General features: G+C 38.6%; 1 protein-coding gene across 2 annotated transcripts in view; it reads right to left on the minus strand.

Annotated features, from left to right (window-relative positions):
* Positions 1 to 2,429: 2,429 nt before the first annotated feature.
* Positions 2,430 to 24,506, minus strand: part of Yipf6 (Yip1 domain family member 6) — a 38,188-nt gene continuing 16,111 nt past the window's right edge. Inside the window, exons 6-7 of one of the 2 annotated variants that reach the window (XM_003462293.5) lie at positions 13,562 to 13,719; positions 2,430 to 11,135 (exon numbers count right to left, since the gene is read on the minus strand). In XM_003462293.5, coding sequence (XP_003462341.1) covers positions 11,017 to 11,135; positions 13,562 to 13,719 — 277 coding nt within the window. In that variant the 3' untranslated portion in view covers positions 2,430 to 11,016. Of the gene's footprint in view, positions 11,136 to 11,889; positions 11,997 to 13,561; positions 13,720 to 24,506 lie in introns of those variants that run through there. The other variant, XM_063245990.1, reaches the window with a different exon arrangement.

Below are 24,506 nucleotides of genomic sequence, written 5' to 3' on the forward strand. Positions count from 1 at the left end.
GTGCAAATGATTATTTCCAGCTCTGACTTCTACCTGCACTCACAGTTTCCTTTGTCTGTGAAATATCACCACTCCCATAGCCTAAGTCGGCACCTAGACAACTGTCCTCAGAAGCACACTACCCTTTCAGGCTTTGGGCTTACAGATCTGAACACTGCACTCTCTTCCCACTGAGTCCTCCTCTCAATCCCATTTCTCACCATGTTCTCATTTATGACCTTGCAGTCACTTTCAGTAAGACATTCCTTTGAAGGCAGCCCCCTATCTCACACTATAGTATGCCCTTAACTTCATAAATTCCTTAGTTTTCAATAATTTTGTATCGACTTTATTTCTCAATTAGTTGGTTCACTCCAACATTTCTCATTAGGAAGACTATTAATATAAAAAGCAATATTCCAACTGCATATTTGAGAATGACTTTGTAATCCAGGGCACTTCTATGAGCTCATTTCCTTAACTCTAAAATAAACTCTAGTTTTTTACTTACTTTGTGAAGTGAAATAAAGTCAGCTAGAAAAGTGTCATACAAAACATTGTGACTAGGTGCAGGGCCATGTGCTACAGGGACATCCATACACACACAGATGGCTTTACAGACCTGCTTGTTCCTTTTTGCTCTCAGGGATGCTCTACCACCTGGGATGCCCTTCCTCTCCTTCTCTTAGATCATGCAAATTATGTCAATACTTAAATTTTGTTCAGTTTTGGGGCTGGGGATTTAGCTCAGCGGCATAAGCGCCTGCCTTGCAAGCAGGCAGTCATGAGTTCAATCCCTGGTACCGGCAAAAAAAAAAAAACAAAAAAAATTTTGTTCAATTTTATTGATTGGGTTGGTATTTTACATGGTACCAAAAGTAATAACCATGACTTCTTGAACTGTTATATATGAAGGGCAGAGGAATTTTGTTTCAAATAGATTATAAAATTAAAAGCAAAAATGGGTATAGTCTCTCAAGTAGAAGGCTGAAAATTAAAGTTTCACAACAAGCTCATAAACTGCTTATTGAACTAAATTTGCTTTAATTTGTTTGTAAGTATGGTTTTAATTTGGCAAGGAACTAAGCAAAAGACATTTTATTGTTATAAAGCCCAACTGTGAATTGGGCTGGGAATATAGCTGGGAAATTTATTTAAACTCTGAGGTTCAGATTCCTCAACTTTGAGATAAGGATAATGCTACATATATCAAAATGTAAGTCAGTAGTCAGGTATAGTACTTTCAGGGACAATCACTTGCAAGAAAGAGCCATTACCCGTTTAAAGGACTGTAAATTGTCTCTGCATTTATTTTATGGAAAAAAAAGCAATTTCATAACAAAATAGCAATAGTCAATATTCTATATATTGTTACATTTAAAGTAGTTACTCAGAGTACAAGACAATGGACCAAAAAGATTCTCTTACAAAGAAATAAACATACTAGTTTGAAACTTTCTTTTCAATGAACTAAAAGAAACTAGTAGCATAAATAAGTTATCATATATATTAAATATTTCTGAAAAAACAAAATAGGAAGTGGATAAATGGATGCACTCTGAGAAATGTTAAGTGAATTAGTCAGATGCACAAGTTTGAATCACCGGTGGTACATGCATGAGTGTCCAGTCAGGTAGCTTGCACCACTGGTGGTACAAACAGATCTAATCACTTTGATTGGTCTTTTTACTAATAAAATAAAAAGCCTAAAAACGGACCAAATCTAGTTAGTTGCTTGAATTTGAATAATTATTGCCCAAATATAAGTATTATCCATATCAATCTTTTAAATTATTACAATTAACAAATGTACTTCATTAAATTTATGTCATAATTTATTCTGTAACTTTTAACAAGGAAAGCTTACAAGTGCCCATTGCTGGTGTTGTTTCTTTCATTTCTTTTTGTTTCATATCAGACCTTCCACAGAAACTTACAAGGGACCAAACAAAATTGCAGTTACCCTGCCCCATCCCTTTTAGGTGAACTAAACTTTCTCCTTCTAATACTAAATTCTCCCCCTGCCCAAGGCATGAAGCAGCAGGACTTGGAGCTAAGCATGGTCAAGAATGTGCCCACCTCCACATGTGGTCTTTCCTGTGGGAATGTTTCCTCCATAAAGGCCCCTTGCTTAGGGCAACTGCTTTGGAAATTATTTCCAGTGCTACCTGTACTTGCTCCAAGTAATAAACCTTTCAGTCTTTCAGTTGTGTTTATAGGCTTTGCATTGTGTTGAATTACAAAGAGGCTACAGTGATTACAGAAGCTAATGTATATAAAGCAATAATAAAGTGTCCAGCACACACATACAGTATTTGCTCAATAAATGTGAGTGTCCTTTCTAACTTACCCCCATAGAATCCTACAGCATTCCATATTGTCTGATGACACTAAATGTATCTACAAGTAGTATGCTGCAAATACTCAGAGCAAGGATAGGCATACACAAATTCTCCTTTTCTAGTGTTTTTTTTTATTTACACATTTAACATTCAAATTATGTATGGGTTTCCTCTTTTCACAGGTCTGTCATTTATAGAAAAGACCAGGACTTTAGTGAAGAGAACCAAGGGAATACCAGTAGTGACTGCACAGAATACAAAAGCTTCTAATGAGAGTAAACAAAAAAAACAGGATGTGGCTACTTCCTACCAGGGGACACTGATTTCAAAAAAGTGAAGCCTTTATTTTAAATGTCATTTTATCGCCGTTAGAATAGCATTCTAGTTTCTTCTCACATGAATGCTCACTGAGTCACATAAACACCACTGTCACTGTGACCAGATGCTTCCCTTCACCATTACATTTTCTAAATTGACAAGCTACAGTTTGATGCATTAACTATCCTTCTGGGAGAATTAGAACAAAAGAGAAGGGAGTTTGAGCCTTCAGATTTCAAGAAAAAGGGATGCACATGTGTGGTGGCCAGTAGGAAGGAAGGGAAAGAAATGGAGTGAGAGGAAGGGTGAGAGGAGGGATGAGAGAAGCAAACCTAACTCTTCCCATGTACAATGGCTTTTGTGTTCTTTTTATATGCCCCTGTTATGCAGTATTCCTAATATTGAGAAAAAGAAAAAACAGTTATCTATCTCCAGTCAGTTCTATGGTGCAAAGGCTAGTAACAAGGGAACATATCCTGGGGAAGGGGTGTGTTTGTTTCATATATGCAACAAATGCAATTAAAAACTTGGTCCTACTACGTTCTCATCTAATGTGCAAATTTTATCACAAATTAATTTACTAAGTGACCTTGGGCAAGTTACTTAACCTTTCTGTGCTTCAATTTCCTACTTCTAAAATGAGAACTGCAGCACTTGATGTCAAGAGGAGCACTGAAGAATAGAGCTGAGTAAATCAATAGAGAAAGCAAAAGGAGGCTGCCAGGGGCTGACGGAAATGGAAATGGAAGTGACTGCTAATGGGACCAGACTTCTTTATGGTAGAAAGATGTTCTAAAATTAGATAGCAATGATAATTGTGTCACTTGGTGAATATACTAAAAACCACTGAATTGTACACTTTAAAAGCGTGAATTTCAGGACAAAGTGTATCTCAATAAAGCTATTATTAAAATATTTTAAAACAGAATAATGCCTGGTATACAGTAAGTGCCCAATAAATGTTATTAGCTATTATTAGTATTATTATTATTAATCTGGCCATTCTATGGCCCAAGTTAATTCCCAGAAAGTCTCTATTTTTAATAAAAGCCCACAGAATCTAGAAAAGTATTTCTAATTTATACACATGGTTTAACATCCATATATTTATTTCCAACCAAATGTCTCAGAAATAAAGTCTAGTTATGAATGACAATTTCAGTGCTTCACACAAGACTAAAATACCTGCATGTCTTATTAAACCATGAGATTATTTAAATTCCAATGAATAATGTTACCCACAATTATTTTTTTACCCACAAACTTGAACTGATAGATTTTCATTTTATCTCCAGGAATAAACAGGCAGTCGAAATCCAGTAAATCGACAGAATATATAAAGTACATAATTAAACCTCCAAATACATGCTTGCTAGCTAGCCATCCCATCACATTTTGAAGGATAGTTTATATTTTTAAAAAAGTCAACAATAAAATGATTACCCGCCCCAAGCCTTGTAACTTGCCCAACAGCAGAAAAATCTCATCACAATGAAAAGATCAAATTTAACTCACTTTAAAAACCTCTTAAGAAGGCCAGGCATGGTGGCACACACCTGGAACCCCAGCATTCAGGAGGCTGAGGCAAGATGACTGCTTATTTCAAGGCCAGTCTGGGCTACAAAAAGAATTTAAGGCCAGCCTAAATGCATAGTGAAACTGTCTCAAAAAGACAATTTAAAAAAAGAAAGAAAAGAAAAAAAAAATCTCCATAAGAGAGTTTTTAATCATTAAAGACTTAATGATTCACAGTTGAATTTTAAGACCATACTGTATGTTCAAATGTTATTACCAACAGATTTTATAGTTTGAATAGAAATGAAACCAAGTTTTTACCCTTCGTATTGCTAAAGAACATAAAAACAATCTCAGTCTCAGAGGTAGAACAGCAAGAGAGCATCCATGATGGTGATGACGCCCCATGTTCTGCAGTGATACACTCACGCTGCATCTCATTTTAAGCATGAAACACTCTAATACCTGCATCAGGATTTCTGCCATCAGGAATGGCTGCCCTTTTGGTCCCATTTCTATAACCAGCTATGTGTCTGTATAGCATATTAGGTAAAGCTGTTGCTGAGGCTTATGACTTCTAGATACTCAGGTCTTCTGTTGCAGAAAGCAATGCACTTTTTTGCATTCATTGGAAAATAATATTTATTTATACCTTCTAAGTGATCATTCACTTTCAGAAAAAAAATAATTAAACCTGCAATTTATCCACCTTCTTTTTGGTGATAGGAATTAAACCCAGAGCATCACATATGCTAGGCAACTGCTATAACCCTAAACTGTCACCATTGGCCCTAAGCCTTCATTTTAATCATTTAAAATCATTTTCAAGTCACCAAAGAGCAACACATTAATACACAAAACAAGCTGCCTTAATATTCAATATGTAAAATCCACACCTCCAGGCACACATGCTCCCCAAGTTGTGGCCTCAGGAATTTCTAATAAAACGCTCCACCTGAGTAAACTTTGGTAGTCTTCATTCCCTTTTTGAAACAGTTATTTCTTTAACTTTCCATTTTAACCTTTTGGGCAGATTACAAAATAATTTTGGGAGAGAGATTTTATTGGGACATTAGAAAATTCCAGATAACAGAAATAATTTAGAAACAATTTCAAAATTAGGATTAGTTTCAAAATTTTTTTACCCACTCAAGGAAATACTGGTTTTGTCTTTACAAGGATTTATTTTACAATTTAAAAGATAAATTACAGAGCCGGGCTCACGCCTGTAATCCCAGCACTTGGGAGGCTGAGGCAGGGGGATCATTGCGAGTTTGAGGCCAGCCTAGGCTACGAAGTGAACTCAAGGCCAGCCTGAACTGCATAAAGAGACCCTGCCTCAAAAAAAAAAGGATAAAATTACAGTGACTATAAATCAATATCCAAAAATTCTGGACAAGGCTGGAACAGAGAGGACAAACTCCGTAATGTTTTTATAACTGACTGTCATTTAAGAATCCTTTTGGCTTAGTACTGTTTCTGAGGATAGAGAAACTACATTCTTAAAATTATGAATTTATATGCAGGTAGTCTTTTAAACACAAAATAATGAGTCAGAGATATAGCTCAGTGCCACAGCAGCTGCCTGGTAAGCGTTGAGGTTGCAAGTTCCAGTCCCAATACCAAAAAAAAAAAAAAAAAAAAAAAAAAAATCAATGAATATTTAGACTCTATGATGAAGAATGTAGAATAAGAAATTCTCATCTTTATAGATAACTGCATATTTACAATGAACCTTCTGCCTGACTCCTAATCTTTGTCTCCCAAAATTCCTTAAAGTATAATTTCGTATTACTTTAGGAGCCCTGTTTAGCTTAGAATCAGCCTGCCCCGGCTGGCTGGGAATTTAACTCAGAGGCAAGAATGCCTGCTTGGCAAACACAAGATCCCCAGTACCAAAAAAAAAAAAAAAAAAAAAAAAAAATCAACCTGTCCCAGACTCTTAGTTCCCTGAAAAGCCTTCACACTTTATGCATAAATATTTGAGTACAACTAGGTGCACATGTACAAAATGTATTTCTTTAAAAGAGAGCTAATTAGCTTTCTTTACTAATAAACAGCTATTCCCCAAATCAAAACACATCTGGTGAAAAAAACTGCTAAGCCCACTCTGAAAAGGTAACAGCTGTAAACTCAATTCAACTCATGTCATGCCTTACCTATTGTCTGAATCAGTCATCAAAACACTAAAATCCCTCCATGTTCACTTGGTTAAATGCCAACTCCTGATTTAGCTTGACTTTCTGGTCAAAGAAGACCAGACTACATAAAATAATGAAGAGTTCCTTCTAGGTATGCTGTATCACAACTACTGTAGCTTTCAGGAATTATAATATGCCTTAGAGACACACCAATATAAATGTCTAAGGTTGTCTCCTTGGATAAGTCTCAACATTGAACATTTGAAACTTCAGACAAAGGAGAATTACATGTCAACTACTAATATCTTAAGATTGCATATGCAGAACTAGAGAACAAAATTAAAGACTAAAAGTTGGGTGTGGTGTTGCACTCCTCAAATCTCAGAATCCAGTAGCCTGAGTGGGAGAACTGCCAGCAGTTTGAGGTCAGACTGAGCTACACAGTGAGTTCAAGGCTGGCCTAGACTACACAGCAAGATCCTATCTTAAAACAAAACACAATACAACACTAGAGAGTTGCAAGTGCTTGCTGCAAATGGTTGCTGTTAAACATGACAGAAAGGTGGCTGTCCAAAAAGACCAAAGAGGCCAACTCTTTAGATGTTCCTTGCTCTTTTTTAAAGCAACAAGTATAGAATTTCTTCTGATCAAAATCTGAGTATTGGTTAATGTGTTTTCTCCTACATCTATGAACCATGTCCCTAACCTCCGCCATGCCCTTTTTAAGCTTTAAAGAGAGAAATAAAAGATCAGGCAAGAACATGGTGGATAGATAACAGCAGCTACAGAGGCTCTGAGATAGTCAGCTTAGAATCCAGGAATGGTGTGGTGTGGGGAGTCCTAAACAGGGGGAAATATACCCTGCCGACCCAGGAACGAACTAAGCTGAGAGAAACCAACGGAAAATGGAATCCCAGTGCTATGACCGGAATGCATAAAATCTCAGCACCGAAGCTGGAACCCGTGCCTCTGGAAACCACGATTTGAATTTCCTGCCACCGCAGCTGCATCTGAATCGGCACAGCAGGGATAGAGACGCAAAAGCTCTGAGAGCGGAATCAGCGAACAAAGTTGAGAGCGGGACTGGCAGGGAGCCCTGCATTGACCTAGGGTGAATGAGAGGAATGGGGACCCCTCCACAGATAAGGAGGCTCCAACAGAGGACATTCTGGGACTGGGCAGACTAGCCAGAACAGGGCGCTACAGTGACTTCAGTCGCATATTCCCCTCTCAAGCAGGATTGGTGAGGAGTGCCTGACCTGGGTGACGCCACAGACTAAGACCCAGTAGGCTAGCCCAAACCAGGTCCCTGCGCCTGGGGGCACACCCTAGCAGTGAAGCCTTCAGTAGGTTGAACTGGAGGGACGGGCCCAGCAGAGGCTGCCCAGGTCTCTATCTTCCTAGTGCATTACAGTGGGCAGGAACACCTAGCTGTGGCGATTCAAACAAACTGTAACCCACAAAGAAAGAAACTGGGCCTCCTATATATGCCTGAATGGAAGGAACAAAAAATATGCAAAGAGGAGGCAACAAGAAAGGGTCCTCAGTCCCCAGTCCTGAGAATACTGATCCAGGAAAGGTAAACATGCAATATCAGACACAGCACCAATAGACATAAAGCAATTATCTCCGGAGCCTCATAGACAAGTTCAAAAGTCAAGTATTTAATGAAGTAAAGCAAGATATAAGTAGAATAGTTAGAGAAATGCTAAGCACCGTCCAAGAAAAAACAGATGGTGGAATAGAAGAACAGAAAAAAAGAGAATTGTTTGATGGAGAAAAGAGAAAACATAGAATACATGAAGCAGGTTCAAAGAGATTATCAGGAAACTAAAAACTCTATTGAAAGCTGGCATAACAGCTTGAAAGAAACTAAGGATAGATTATCTGAACTGGAGGACAGATTTGTAATGTGAGAGCATGAAATGAAAAACTTCTTAAAAACAACAAGGAAACAAACAATAATACAAATGTCTGGCAGAAGATGATAAAAGGATCTATAACTTAAGAATTAAGAACATAAAGGAAGAAGTAGGGACACAAACAAATGAACTACAAAGGCTATTCACAGAAATAATCCAGGAGAATTTTCCTAATTTAGTAAAAGGTAAAGATACTCAGATGTATGAGGCATACAGGACCCCAGCCACCTACAACCCAAACAGAACTACACCCAGGCATACAATAAATCCAATATAAATATCCAGAAATTCAATATAAGAATGGAATATTAAAAGCCGTCAGAGACAAGAAACAGATCACTTACAAGGGAACACCCATCAGAACTACAGCAGTCATCTCAGCACAAACCATCAAATCATGAAGAGCGTGGGGGGAAATAATTTAAGCTTTGAAAGATAATAACCTCCAGCCAAGATTGATATATCCTGCACAACTGTCCCTAGAAATTAATGGAGAAACAAGGAGCTTCCAGGATAAAGAGGAACTAGGGGAAATTGCAACCGCCAATTCAACTCTACAGAGAATACTGCAGGACATTCTACAAGAGAAAAACAAGATTCCAAAAACAGTAACAGAGAGGCCACAATGAATGGAGCAGAAAGTGAAATGAAGAAGACAAACATAACTAATGACAGAAAAAGAGCTCAACAGAAATGAGACAGAGGTTGGACATAATTCCTAATATAGATGGCCTAGATACCCTAACTTCAGGGAAAAAATAGAGAATAGCAGGCAGAGAGGAACAAGAGATAGGGTCCACCTGGGGCTGGGGATTTAGCTCAGCAGCATAAGCACCTGCCTTGCAAGCAGGCGGTCATGAGTTTGATCCCCAGTACTGATAAAAATGAAAAAGACAAAAAGAAAAAAAAAAAAAGATAGGGTCCACTGAGAGGCTCTTCATAGGAAATATAATTAGCCTGAAGAAGGTTATATGGATCAAAATCAAACATGAGAAAATGGAACTCAATGTGACAGGCAATCAGAGAGTAATAGGGGTAACTAGACCAGTATATATGGATAGGTTGAACAGACAAGCTTCAAGAAATGAAGAAATATAACTAGAAATCCAACCCAGGAGTGAGAAAGTTCAGAAACACTTAAGTAAACAGCAGGTTACGCACCCCCCCAATACAAAATCATGAGTGTTGGGGAGACCCAAAAATAGTTCATTCTGGGGGAGTAAAAGAGGAATAGTCTTCAAAAAAAAAAAAAAAACAGCAGAAGATATAGCTAATAGTGTATCAGGAATTAAAACCCCTATTACTTGCACCACTCTGCTGGGTTGGAACTCGTTCTGTCCTAGTTTGTATGCAAGCATTGGATCTGAGGGTCACAGACGGCTATCCATAGCATAGGGGACATCTTTAATTCCCTATTAACTCAATCAGTATCCATGTATGACTTATACTGTTATATCATGACTGATCTTAGTTAAATCTGACTTGTTTGATTGCTGCTTATTATTGATAGATTTTATTCAAAACCTGTAAGGTTGATGGCAACAAGTTGAGGAGTGCAAACTATACCGAAAATGATAATGATTCACTATGATATCCATACCAATTTGATTACTACCTGTATTAGTAGCTCTGTACTATCTATAAAGTTGTATTTCTGTTAATTCTGTTATGTACTGATATGCTCAATTATACTTTATCTGATGATATAGCCAATTCTGTTGATAACAAGAAACAGCACAGTGACCATGGTAGAACTCCTTATACAGCAGATTTAGATCTCTTTTTAGTTTTATATGTCTATAGGAAAAAGTTTAGTTCTGCCTTGCTTTGTTATGTTTTTCCCTCGAACACAGAAAGGATAGAAATACATGTTGAGACTCAAGCTTACGTAAAACGTATCAACAGTTTATGAGCACTGATCTGATGACATATGATGAAATGAACAAAAACTATGAAAGAAATGAGTACTGGCACTGCAGTACCCAATCCTGATTCCAGAGTGTTATGATGTGAAATCCAGCAATATTATTAATCTTTGTTCAGAAGGATTTTAATCTAATATGCTCTGTTAGGTCTCAACATAAATGAAGACATGGATAAACGCGTAGATGTCTAAGTGTATAGGGTTGATAGCCATAATACTTAGTTTTTGTTGGATAGTTAAACAGAACTGTTTGCAGTCTCCCTGGTTGAAATCTCATTTATATGTTCCATTTGTGTACCTTGAACAACTATTTATAGGGGGACAATATGTATACATCAGCTAGTGATTTATTACTATTTCTTTTCTTTGAAAGTATGTACTATTTCTGCCCATTTTCTATCTTGTTTTGTCTTTCTTTAAATAAAAAGAGAAATAAAAGAAAATGGATATAGATTATCTATTCTTATTTATGATAAGAAATATATTCTAATAGTCATAAGGCAATGCTTTTAAGAGCTGCACCTGAACTGATTTTCTCAAAGCTGAAAATAATCACCAATTCTGTTCAATTTGTAGGATGTATCCATGATCTTCCTAAGTCATTAGCTGTTATCCAAATGGAACAGTGACTTCATCATGCCTTAAGGAGGCACTGTACTGTGTGTAGTATGTACATGTACTCAAGAGAAGTAACATTAAGAGGAAAGGCCAGTCTTGCAAATGTGAGTTCCTTTACATAAATGACAATAGTGCTGCATGGTTCCCTTTTAATAACCTTCAAAAACTGACAAAAGGGCTAATGGCAGAGTTCCGTGGTGAATGGTATCTTTCCAATGAGCCTTAAGTTCACTGATTTTAAATTACTGCTTCCCAATTTACTGCGGAGTGAAGGTGAGAATCATCCAACTGATAACAAAGTAGAACAGGAAAACAGGATACACAGCAAGTGCTTTGCGGTTTGGAGGCTGGCTATCAGCAAGAAAAGCTGTAGAGGCTAAACAAAAAGAAAAGGAATACTTAATATAAAAATGTTATCATGACTACTAACATCAGTATGCATGCCATAAATCCAGAATATATAAATACACTAAAAGTTCAGTTCTATTCATGAACCTCAGAGAATCACACTAAAAGTACAATTCTGTTAGTGACCCTCCGAGAATCATCTTAATAGTTCAGTTATACAGGGCTGGAGGGTGTACCTCAATGCTAGAGCACATACTTAGCTTCTGTGAGGCCCTGGGTTTGATGCCTAACACAAAAAATACACTCAGATGTGTGATCTGCTGCAGACAGCTGAAAGCTTCTTGTTTCAGTTCTCAACAATTTCAGATACAGGGTGTTTTGTTTTGTTTTTTGTTTTCAGTACTATGAATCGAACCAAACTCAGGACTTTCGCACTCAACTACATTCCCAGCCATTTCTTTTTTATTTTGAGACAGGGCCTCAACAAGTAGCTGAATTTCTGAGGCTGGGCTTGACCTCACAATCCTTCTGCCTGTTTCCCAGAGTACTGCAGTTGTGTGGATGTCCTACTACACCCAGATGGAAAGAAACCTTTCTAAAAGAGGTTTCTTACATTTTATTGAAAATGTAAGAAAACTGAAAACTATACTTACAATGATGTATAAGGTTATTTGTTCTGATGGGAAATGGCTTCATTCTACCACATTTTTTGAGCTAATTATTCTTCATATATTATCAGTTCTGTTAAATTCCATCCCCCTGGCCACCCAAGGGAAGCCTACTCATCTTTGTACTCTTCAAGAATAACTCTCTCTAACAGCCTGGTGTGGCGGCACACACCTGTAAGTCTGAGGCAGCAGAATTTCCACAAGTTTGAGGCCAGCCTGGGCTACAAAGTAAGTTCAAAGCCAGTTTGAATCACAAAGAGACCCAGTCTCAAGAAACAAAACAAAACAAAAACCAAAGAATCCCCTCTAGGAAGTCTCTCCTCAATTTGGTAGCCTTCCACCCCAGGTAGAATTGCCTACGTCCCTCTTCAGTGTCCCCACTGTACCTTTCACATCACAGACTTCTATCTCCCACCTAGAACACTGTTGTCTTTAAGTGTTTTTGTATCTGACTATTCTGCCAGATTATGAACTCCAAGAACCATGCCTTATGCCTAGCACAGTGCCTCACACTAATCTGTTGTAAGTCAGTCACTAGGTAAGTAAGCTAGTCAGAATTACACATACAATAATCACTGGACTCTAAATGAGGGAGTGAGGGACTCTCTCATGGGGAAAGCACCCATACTTAATATTTGGTCTTTGCAATAGCAATTTTGGCCTTCCCAGACCTGTTTTTCAGGTTGGTAGTTTTCAACCATGTTCCAGATCTTACTGTACTTAAAAATAGAATCAGAAGCTAGTGAACACTTCTAGTTTAAGTTGAATTTAAAGAGAATTTTAGGAACATGAAAAAACGAGCATGTAGCATTCGCTGCCACTCTATGCATCCTTCCTAATTTTTAGCAAAATGTTCTACTCCAGCAGAAAAGTACTACAGGTATTTTTAAAAGTCCCTAATCCAAAAATATGAAATGCTTCAAAATCTAAAACTTTGCCACAAATGAAACAAATTATACACTTAACCTCATGTGACAGGTTATCATCAAAACACAGGCACACTAAAAATAGTGTATAAAATTATTTTAAGGCAGTTTTTAACCCTTTTTAGGATTCTTATGAAACATAAATGACTTGGGTTCCATCCTTAAGAGATCTCACTATAAATAGGCAAATATGCTGAAATCTTAAGAGGAAAAAATTAGAAACACTCTGGCCCTAGGCATTTGGAATAAGGGATACTCATCCTGTATATAATGATATTTATACCCTACATCAGAAGGTGGCATGGTATAGTTATTAAGGATGTATGACTTGCTTGGGTTTGAAACTTCACTCTTACCTACTAGTTATGTGTCCTAGGATAGCATGCTGACTCTGTCTGTGACTGCCCCTCATCTGTATGACGGGACTAATAACAGCAATTGTCTATTAGGGTTGCTGTGAGACTGAAGGGATAATATATACAAATTATTTACAGTGATACCTGGCCTATAGTAAGCAATCTTTACTATTATTTTTATTATGATTTAGTTTATCAGGAAAAGGTCCAAGTAATTTCACAAGTCACTTATGTCTCATACATATCAGAACTCAGCTAACTCTAGTGTAATTTACTTACCCAACTCTGTCCATTATTTAAGAAAAAAATAAGGGGCTCTCCATATCTTATATGTCCAGATACCCAACTCAGATATAAGGGACACAATCTCTGGTGATGCCTACTTAGATCAGGGGGTTCTACAGGAATCCTACCACTCACACATGACTTTGCTCCTAATCTGCTCTTCATCTTTAATTCATATTGTGGTTTGCTCTGCTATTACAGATATAAGTACATACTTACCAGCTATTGACCAGGCAAACATCACAATCACCACAAAAAGCCGAACCATGAAGTTTACTGGTCCCGGTTCTGCCAGTAGAACTAGACGGCATATCAGCATTGCCAGTGTCAAAGGAAGTATACAGTAACCAAGCACACAGAGGCTCTGGAAAAAAGATCTAGGAAACAGAATACATTCACAAAGATCATAAGTATGGCTGAATGGTATTATGGGATTTTTTTTTTTTATCAGTACCGGGGATTGAACTCACCACTCACCTGCTTACAAGGCGGGTGCTTATGCGGCTGAGCTAAATCCCCAGCCCCAAGGCTGAATAGTATTATGACACAGTTGATTACACAGATTCCTATACATCATTGATTGTCATCTTATGATGCATTCACATACGTGAACATCAGTTTATGACGTTAGTCCCCTGTTTTGGGCACATGCTTTCAACTTTCCTCTCTATATTTTTTCTCCTCTTTCTTAAACCAGATGATCCATCTCTTTTTTTTTTTTTTTTTTTTTTTTTTTTTTTGAGACAGGGTCTCTCTATGCAGTTCAGGCTGGCCTTGAGCTCACTTTGTAGCCCAGGCTGATCTCGAACTCGCAATGATCCTCCTGCCTCAGCCTCCCCAAGTGATGGGATTACAGGCATGAGCCACCATGCCCAGCTGATCTATCTCTTAAGAGACATCCTTCTTCCACTGAATCTCTAAGATGGTGGTCCTTAATCAATTTTAGTTATAGAACTATTTGAGAATTTCTTTAAAAGTAGGGACCAGCAGTTTCCCCAAAATGTAAAAACCTGCCTGTGATGTTAGGGACTGGAAAGAATATTTGAAGCTTATAAAAGGACCCCTAAATAAAGTAATTTAATCCAACTAGTTTATCTCTATTCAGTCATTTAAATGAACTTTTTCTTGCCTTCATTTACTTCAAGTTTTCTTTTAAAAAATCTAAATAAGGCAACCCACTTGGGACCTCTTCCGTCTCTCAGATAGAAACTTTCTTTTTCCAATTCTCTGCTTTTAAACTCCATTGTTCCTAAATTCATTCTTTAATTTTAGAGAACACAAACTTGTAATGGACATCTAGTAGGTTGGGAGTTTCATTCCCATATATCATTTGGAGGGTTCCACTGATCATTGGACAGATGTTAAGAGTTTGCTTTTGTTTCATAGACTCCAGACTTGAGTTCTTTAGCTAACAAATTTTTATGCTTCAAATTCTGTTATGTCTTTTCCCATTGCTTATAACTGCTTATGCTTTGTTGGTCACAGTTTTGTTAAAATGATGATACATCTAAACACGGGGTGTTTATAAGGTTTTATTCCTGAATATATTGCATTTAAACTAGTTACTAAATTTATTGGTACTCCTTGCTCAACTCTCTTTAGACAATAGGGATACAGAGAGTAACAGTATGCCCCTGGTAAACTTCAATATAAACTTATATAAAATGGATCTTCTTAAATAAAATCTAGCTCAGATGTAAAAAATACACCAGCCTACAATAAAACCTGGGACTCCTTTCACCATTTAAACAGCATTAGACTGGTGGCTGGTCTTAAGACTTAAAGGACAGAGCTAGCCTCCTGAGTCCCAAAGGTTCTGGCCACCCAGCTAGGCTTACGGCCCCAGCCCCACACTCCGGGTGTGAGTCCTCTCAAGCTATAAGGAGGATACAATCTCTGCCCAGCCCAGAGCCCCAGCCCAATCCAGCAGGGGAATGCCTGGCCACCCTCACAGATAAAAAAGGTAACAAGCCTAACCTAGCCCAGAGCCCCAGAGGCGCCCATCAGGAAGCAACCAGCCTAGCTGATGAGTCTTGCAGAATCTGAGTTCTGCCCCATCAGAGCACAATGCCCAAGTTCCATAGTTAAGGGGTGAGGCCCTGCTAGCCACGCAAGGGTCCCAGAGGTTCTAAACTTTGCCCAGCCAGGAGCAAGGCCACCTCACCACACACTGGGGGCACACTCCAGCTACCAGCACAATCCAGAGGTTTTGAACTCCTCCCACCCAGACACAAGGCCCCAGTGGCACCATAGTCTAGGGGCACACTCCGCCTAGCCATCTGGGTCCCTGAAGTTCTGAACTCCCCCCAGCCAGGCGCAAGGCTCCAGCACCACAATCTGGGGGCATGTCCCTGCTAGCCACCTGGGTCCCAGAGGTTCTGAACTTCACTCAGTTAAGTTCTAGGTCCCAGCGACACACTCCAAGAGTATAACCCTGCTAGGTGCATGGAGCTCTGCCCAGCGCAGCATCCCAGAACAACCCAGCACAGTGCATCGGGGGAGCACCTGGCCAGCCTCACAGGCCACAGAGCACAAGTCTCCAGTACAATACGTCAGAAGTGCACCATGGTGAGCAATGGGGATATGGAAGGATTGAAGCTCTGCCCTGCACAGCTTCCATAGTGCAATCCACCAGGAGGGTGCCTGGCCAGTCACATGAAAGAGCACAATGCAGTCTCAGTCCTCCAGCCCACTGAGAACAAGAGACACTTAAGTGGAAGACACTGGAAATCCCACAACTGAACTTTCTGAAATGATAGTAACTAAAGAATGCCATGAAGTTAAAAGGAAATCATATCAGAAATAATTTTCCAGGTAAAAAATGAAACGACAAACATGAAAGAAATGTTCTGTGTATCTAAAGAGCATTTATCTACATAAAAAAAAAGAAACATAAGAAAATTATGGGAACCTTGAATGAACAATATAAAATAGAAATAGAAGGGCTGGGGATTTAGCTCAGCGGCATAAGCGCCTGCCTTGCAAGCAGGCAGTTGTGAGTTTGATCCGTGGTACCGATAAAAACGAAAAAGACAAAAAAAAAAAAAAAGACAGAAATAGAATGCATGAAACAGATTTAAAGAGATATTTAGGAAATTAAATACTCCACTGAAAACTGGCAAAACCACTTGAATGAAGCCAAAGATAAAGACTCTCAGACCTTGAAGACAGGATGGAAGCTTATAATCATGAAAGAAAAGATCTATTAAAAACAACAAGGAACCAGGAAACAAAAATTCAACAGCTGAAAGATGATGCAAAGGGAAACAATGTAAGACTGAGAGGTGGGCCAGGGATTTAGCTCAGCAGCACAAGCACCTGCCTGGCAAGAGTGAAGTTGTGAGTTCAATACCCAGTACCAAAAAAAAAAAAAAAAAAAGACTGCAGTGTCCAGCACTGAACTCCCACATGAGTAAAATGGACCAAAAACAAATAAATAACCTAATGCTGCACTTCAGACTTCCACAAAAATAAGAACAAGTCAAGCCCAAAGCCCAAAGAAAGGCGGAAACTGTAAAGACCAGAGCAGAAATTGATACTGTTGAAACCAAGAAAACAATACAAAGAAACAATGAGTCAAAGAGTTGGTTTTTTCAATGAATAAATAAAATTAATAAACCCTTAGCCAATCTTATCAAAAAGAGAAAACAAGACTCAGATCCATGCCATAAGAAATAAAAAGGGTGAAATAACTACAGACTCCGGAAAAAAACAGAAAATCATTAATACCTACTTTGAAAACCTTCACTCTCATAGGTTTGAAAACACTGAAGAAATGGACACCTTGGTGGAATATATGATCCCACCAAAGGTGGATCAAGAAAATGTGAAACTGTTTAATAACTCAATTTCAATTAATGAAACTAAAAATGTAATTAGAACCTTACCAACAAAGGAAAGCCCAGGTCCTGATGGACTCACTGCTGAATTCTACAAAACTTCAGGGAAGATTTAATGCTAATACTTCACAAACTCTTCAATGAAACTGAAATGGAAGCAAGTCTCCCAACTCATTCCTGGAAGCAAGTACTACACTAATACTAAAACCAGAGAAAGACTCAACTGAAAGAGAATTACGGGCCAATCTCCCTAATGAATACAGATGAAAAATCCTCAATAAAATGCTGGCAAAAAGAATGCAACAAGTCATCAAGAAGATTATACATCATGATCAAGTAGGATTCATTGCAGGAATGCAAGGGTAGTTCAACATATGCAAATCAATAAATGTAAAGCACCATATCAATACAGCCAAAAATATGAATCACATGATTATTTCTATAGATGCAGAAAAAGCTATTGACAAGGTTCAACATTCATTCATGATAAAAGCCCTACAGAAAATCAGAGTCAATGGTATCTACCTCAATATGATAAAAGCTATATATGATAAACCAACAACCAACATTTTATTAAATGGACAAAAATTGAAAACTTTCAAGCTAAAATCAGGAACAAGACAAGGATATCCATTATTACCATTTTTATTCAATATAGTTCTGGAAACATTAGCCAGCACAATTAGACAAGAGAGAGAAAAGGAATAAGGATAGGAAAGAAAAAGGTCAAATTATCATTATTTGCAGATATGATATTCTACATAGAAGACCACAAAACTCAACTGAAAGACTTGCAGATGTACTAATGAAATTCAGTAATGTAGCTGGATATAAGGTCAATACTCAACAATCAACAGCATTCTTGTACACAAACAACAAACTCAGAGAAATACAGGAAACCACATCCTTCACTATAGCATCCAAAAAAATGAAATATTTACAAACCAATCTAACAAAAGAAGTAAAACATCTATATAATGAAAATTACATTACTCTGAAAAAGGAAATCGAAGATTTCAGAAAATGGAAGGACATTCCTTGTTCACAGATAGGAAAAACAAGCATTGTGAAAATAGCCATTCTCCCAAAATTTTCATGTAATCTATAGATTTAATGCAATTCCAATCAAAATACCATTAGCATACTTCACAAATCTAGAGAAATTGTACCTAAAATCATCTGGAACCAGAAGAAACCTAGAATGGCAAAGGCAATTCTGGGCCACAAAGGCAAGGCAGAAGGTATCACAATCCCTGACTTGAAATTATTATCACAAAGCTACTGTGATAAAATGCTCAGCATGGTGCTGAAATAAAAATACACCTGAAGATCAATGGAATACATGAGAAGATACAGCAACAACTATAAACACACTCAGCCACCTCTTCAGCAACAAAGGTGTCAAACATGTACACTGGAAGAAAGATAACTTTTTAATACGTGGTGCAGGAAAAACTGGCATTCTATATGCCAAAAACTAAACCTAGATCCATGTCTATCACCATGCACAAAACTAAAGTAAAAATGGATCAAAGATCTAAATATTACAACAGAAACACTAAATCTACTGGAAGACAAAGTAGGTAGAAATCTTGATGACATAAGAGTAGTGAGAGTTACTATTTATATATCCTAATTTTTTGAATTTTTTCTTTAGTGAGAGAGTTGATGAACAAAAATCAAACTTCAAGGGAAATACTTTCCAGAACCAACAACTGGGATCTTACCTTATTAAAGTTTTTGCATGGGACTGGGGTTTAGGTCAGTGGTACAAGCGCCTGCCTGGCAAAGTATGAGGTCATGACTTCGATCACTGGTCCAAAAACAAAGGTTATGCATATCAAAAGAAATCTCGGTTCCTGAGGGAGCTGTTCCAGAAGGGAGGGAAATGACAGTTATCCAGCTCTGAACGGTCCAAGGCTCACCTTAATCTCACACAGTAGCCCAGGCTGGCCTAGACTCATGGAGATCTTCCTGCCTCAGCCCTCTCAGTGCATGAACATCCACACCCAGCCAAAAGGTTACAGCAGCTGTGGCTTCTCTTGTCAGCCTGGTTTGCTGTCTTGCCCAGCCACTGGACTTACCATGTGTCGGTGGAGACTGTCCCCCACACCTCCCTGAGATCCAAGGTCAGAAGAGAATATCATGAGCATGAATCCAAATTTCTTCCACTCCAAACACTTGATGCTCCTGTAATGCCTACTTCATGCCTCTCAACATGTTGGTGAAGATAAACTGCTCATCACAAGATCACTCGTACTGAACTGAAGACCCTCAACATTTCCACACTGGTTACAACCCACCATGGACTCAGCTTCTTCACCTGATGTGTAAAGGATGGCCGATGTGTCACTTCATGGAAGTATAGCTTCTGATAATCCTCTGGTAGTGCTAAGATCCATGAACACATGATGTGCTTTAACTTCCTTTGGTATGGGAGGACTGACTTTGTTTGGCCTGTCAGTCATGGAATTGTATCCATTTTTACCCAGATTCTTAATGCAAGGCTGTGTGGCCCCTTAGCCTATTGTGGCCGCAACCAAGGACTTGGAGGACTTGGGAGAAATCCAACCCAGCAAAGACATGAGCAAGTAATGATGATGTGCCTATCTTCAAGTGCAGGGCGGTGTGGAACTTGTCAGGGTGTTGCCTGTGTTCATGTCATGCCTAACATTTTGCAGCCCTCTGACAATAGGTTCAGGCTGTAGGAAAATGAAGTAGGTACTCAAGAGTGCGATCTTCACAGAAGAAAGATGTGACAGGATGAGACGCCCCGCTCTAGCTTCCTTAGAGTGCACAAGGGCACTTTGGCCATTGGTTTCTGTTTCAAGTTACACCAGGCATCTCCTAAGTAGTTCTTTTGTGGTTCTGGTACCTTCAGGAAGTCTTTGCCAGGAGAACTCACAGTGCCTAATGACATTGTTCTTAGGAACAATGTTAAACAGTCCATCCAGAAATTTGAGTGGCAAGTAAAGTGCTATGTTTTGAATGCATTGAGCCCATTTTATTCTCTGTATAGGCGTCATTGTCCATCACACTCTGGGCTGCTTGTCCAAAAATAGGTGTGCTAGCCTCCTTAACTTGCAGTTCTGGGGAGGACATCCTCTTCAAGTTGTGCTTTTGGTCTTTGAAGTTGATGTCTGAATGGAAACTCATTACTATTTGTGGTTCTATAGGCTGCTCCTACTTTTAGAGTTGCAGCCTGAACTCCAATAAATGTCGGCACATGGAGTTTTGCTCATCACCACACTGGGTGAGCTCATCCCAAAATGTACCCTAGGCATTGCTCATTTTTGCATTGCAATGTGGAATCCCAGGCCTGGAACCCTGATTCCTTTCCCCTAGTCTAAATAGTACATTGTCTGTCAACTCCTGAATAGGCCTTTGTGGCTTCTCTGATGTTAACACACTCGTCTACCCGGTCATATACTGCCTGCAAGAAAGAGACTGGGGATATAGTGAAAAGGCAGGCAGTATGGGCCACAAACATGCATCTTTACTGACTCCCTTTGGTATGTGCTGTGCCTGCCATATTTGGGATCCATTTTGCTTTGTCCTTCACTTGTGGTCATCCTATATTCTTGGTTTCACTTCTTGTTGCCAGCAGGACCCCTAAAACCAGGTAGTTGCCCTGCCCTTACTCCTATCACTTCCTTCCTTGATACTCAGTGGGGTGCACTCTACTGGTGAGCAACAGGTGTCCCAGCACCTTCCCTGAAGTGGGGATACACCCAGCAAGAGAGCTGGATGGAAGTCGTGGGCAGGTGCCCTTGTGGCAAGCAAAGGCACTGCCTTCCAAGCACCCCACTTTGAATATCTGTCTACTGAACACGACCCTATGTGGAAGTCCTCCCCTTTTTTTGCACATCATTTGGTATCCTGTTGGCATTTGTCTCTGACCCCTTTTCTCCTGGATGGACCCTGCAGCTATCTTGCAGACTGGGCTTGGCACTCAGAAGAAAACTGCCATATTTGGGATAGGCAGAGCCTTGGTCGAGGGCTCACTCTGCCTTAGCTGGGTATTATGTCAGTGCCTGGTCTTTTCCTGTGACCCCTGCATGTAGAGGTGTTTACAATTCCAGGAACTGGTCGCTGGTAGTCCTAATTGGCAGACTAGAAAGAGATAACAGGTTTCCCAGGACCTTGGCCACTAGATTGCTGAAGCTTGCACTCTGGCTTGCTTTGCAGTGCCATTGTGTTGATGAAGCACTTCTGCTTTACCGTGTGGACTTCCCCTTCGAGGGGAGCTTTTCATTCCTAGAGGTCCTTCTGCTCATTGGATTTGCTAACCACCATCTCCTACTGCAGGATAATGCATCCAGAGGGCTATCTGAATGGGAGTTGTGTAAGGTGCTATGGATTGCATCGGTTTTCCCATTCTATAAGGTTCATCTGTGTGTTAGACCACAGTCAGCCAGTAACATATGGTCTCCTTTGTGAGTCCTCTGGGGTATAAGGAGGCAGATACCTACTTGGGCTCTACTGACTGTCAAGGGTGGACTCATGCGATGTGCTGAGGGCCAGAGAAAGAGACTCCGTCCTTGAGGCTGTCTGGCTTTTGTTCCTAAAGCTGCTTGATGTATCACATACAGGTCATTACTGCAAAGGAAGACTGTACCTTGGTCAAGAATTCATGCCTTGCATCTTACTGGAAGTGTTCAGTAATTGTCACTCTTAAAGCCTAGCAGCATTCAGCCTGCCTTCACAATAGAGACTTGAGACCTAGGATGCCTCCCCCAGTTCCTCCAGTTGTGAAAGTGATTTCCTTTTCTTTCTCTCCTCACCCATGCATGGAACAGCATGTTGCCTTCTTGGAGCTCAAAACTGTGACTTGCCTTGGCAGAACTACCATCCAGGCCATCTTGCTAATTGTGTGGACTCACTTTAGGGAAGGTGTGGGACAAAACTCTTGTTTCCCAGGCACAGAGCACATCGTTCAGTATAAAGGAATTCAGGGATGGGGGTGATGTCAAGGCCAACATGTGGAGTTAAGACCCTGTTGGCAACAAGAAGCCAAACCCAGAAGCCAGCAGGACTATGACTGAAGGACAAAAGAAGATGGCTAAGCTGAGGTTTTCTAGCCTGATGCTTTTAACAGTGATATAATTGAATATTTTTCATAGAACTGGGTTAAAACCCACAGAAGTAGATCAAAAATCAAGAAAAAATAAATATGAGAGGTGAAAGATGTGAAAATATCCTATCTCCTATGAAAGCATTCATTGACTTTTTAAAATAAGAAATACAATTCAAAGAAATGAAATGCGTTTTGTCAACATTATAAAGTATGAGTCAAAACCATAAATGTACTAGAAAAAACTTAAATGATAACAAAAATAAGTGAAAAATACAGGAAATGACAAGAAAAAAATTAACATGAAAGATTATTTATAATCAAATGTATGTTTTATCATCAAATATACCAGAATAAAATTCTCTACTAAAAATTAAATTTCACACCGGCCATATTGGCTAATGAGTTTAGTACTAGCAGTGAGGGAGGCCTAGGCATAAGGATCTCATATTGAAGCAAGCCTAGCAAGAACAACATAACAATTTTGCAAGACATTGTCTCAAAATAAAAAATAAAAAAGGTTGGGAATATAGCTCAGTGGAAAGATCCTGTGTTCAGTCCCTAACACAGCATGCATGCATGCATAAATATAGAAATAAATAGTAATAATAATGTTCCAAGCTATGCATTTAAAAAAATAATATGTTCTGTACTGGAAAAGTAAGTACAGTGAATATGAAAAAGCAAAGAATCTAACAAAAAATACAGAAAGAATCAAAAGGATTAAAAGACGGTAGGAAAAACAGATTTCAGCCTGCGAAATAAAAACTGAAGGAAATTGTAAATGGGACACAAAAAAAAATCATAAAATACACTTAGAAAATGAATTTAGTATAGCATTTTGTATTTGTACAACTAAAAATATGAGCTTAACAATACATAAGAAAACAGTTCCAAAAAAATGAAATTTCCAACAGAGTGAAAAGAAGACTTATGAATTGGGAGAGATATCTTAGCCAACTATCCCTCACACAAAAAACTTCTACCTAGAACATATAAAGTATTAAAAAATAATCAGGCCCCCAAAATTCAAAGACTCTATCCAAAAATGGGCATCTGAGATGAATACACAGAAAAAATACAAATGGAAAATAAATTTATGAAAAAAAGTTCAGCATCAATAGTCATTTAGAAAATACAAATTAAAGCAACCTTGAGATTCCATCTAATCCCAGAAAGTATGGCCAAGATCAAGAAATCAACCAACAGGGGCTGGGGATTTAGCTCAGCGGCATAAGTGCCTGCCTTGCAAGCGCATGGTCCAGATTCCATCTAATCCCAGAAAGTATGGCCAAGATCAAGAAATCAACCAATAGGGGCTGGGGATTTAGCTCAGCAGCAAAAGTGTCTGCCTTGCAAGCGCATGGTCGTGAGTTCGATCCCTGGTGCCGATTTAAAAAAAAAAAATCAACCAATAACAAATGCTGGAGGGACTGCAGGGAAAAAGGAACTATTTCTTCTGCACTGTGGAAATCAGTGGAGAGAGTCCTTAAAAAGCTAGGATCAGAGATTCCATTTTACCCAGCTATTTCACTTCTGAGCATTTTCCCAGAAGAATTGAAAACATCATGCCACAGTGATATATGTGCACCCATGTTTATAGCAGTACAATTTGTAATGGTCATATCTTGGAAACAACCCAAATGCCCATCAATCAAGGAATGGATAAAAAAGATATGGTATTTTTATACAATGGAGTACTACTCAGCTATAAAGAAAGACTGCATTGAGGCTTTTATAAGTAAATGGATGTGACTTGAGACCATACTCATAAATGAAATAAATCAAACTCACATGTGTAAATACCATATTGTGTCTGTAGTGTAAAATACTGAAGAAGTATGTACAATCCAAAATCTACAATAAATACTGTGTAAGGGTAAGAAACTGCTCAAAGAGGCAAAATAATTAAGATAGAGGAAAGGAGGAAAGACAGGAAAAGGAAAAAGACATAAATTTGTGCATATATATATATATATATATATATACACATAAGGTAGCTAAAATGACTGTACTACTAATTGTATTCTTGGAAAGAAATAGTTAATACTCATATGATTAGATCAATTTTACATGTCTATATCTGTTAATCTAAGCAATTCTTTTGAAGGTAACAATATGCAATATTACAACCATTGTCAAATTCCTATCATCCTGTTTTGTAAGCCCATACTGTTATTGCATTGTGTTTGTTGTTGTCTCTGTTGCCTTTTTTTTTTTAATAAAAAAAGAAAGAAAAATCTTGGAGGAC

Source organism: Cavia porcellus, unplaced genomic scaffold (genome assembly GCF_034190915.1).
Source record: "Cavia porcellus strain 051 isolate PalLab524CR breed Dunkin Hartley unplaced genomic scaffold, mCavPor4.1 scaffold_3, whole genome shotgun sequence".
NCBI classification, from domain to species: domain Eukaryota; kingdom Metazoa; phylum Chordata; class Mammalia; order Rodentia; family Caviidae; genus Cavia; species Cavia porcellus.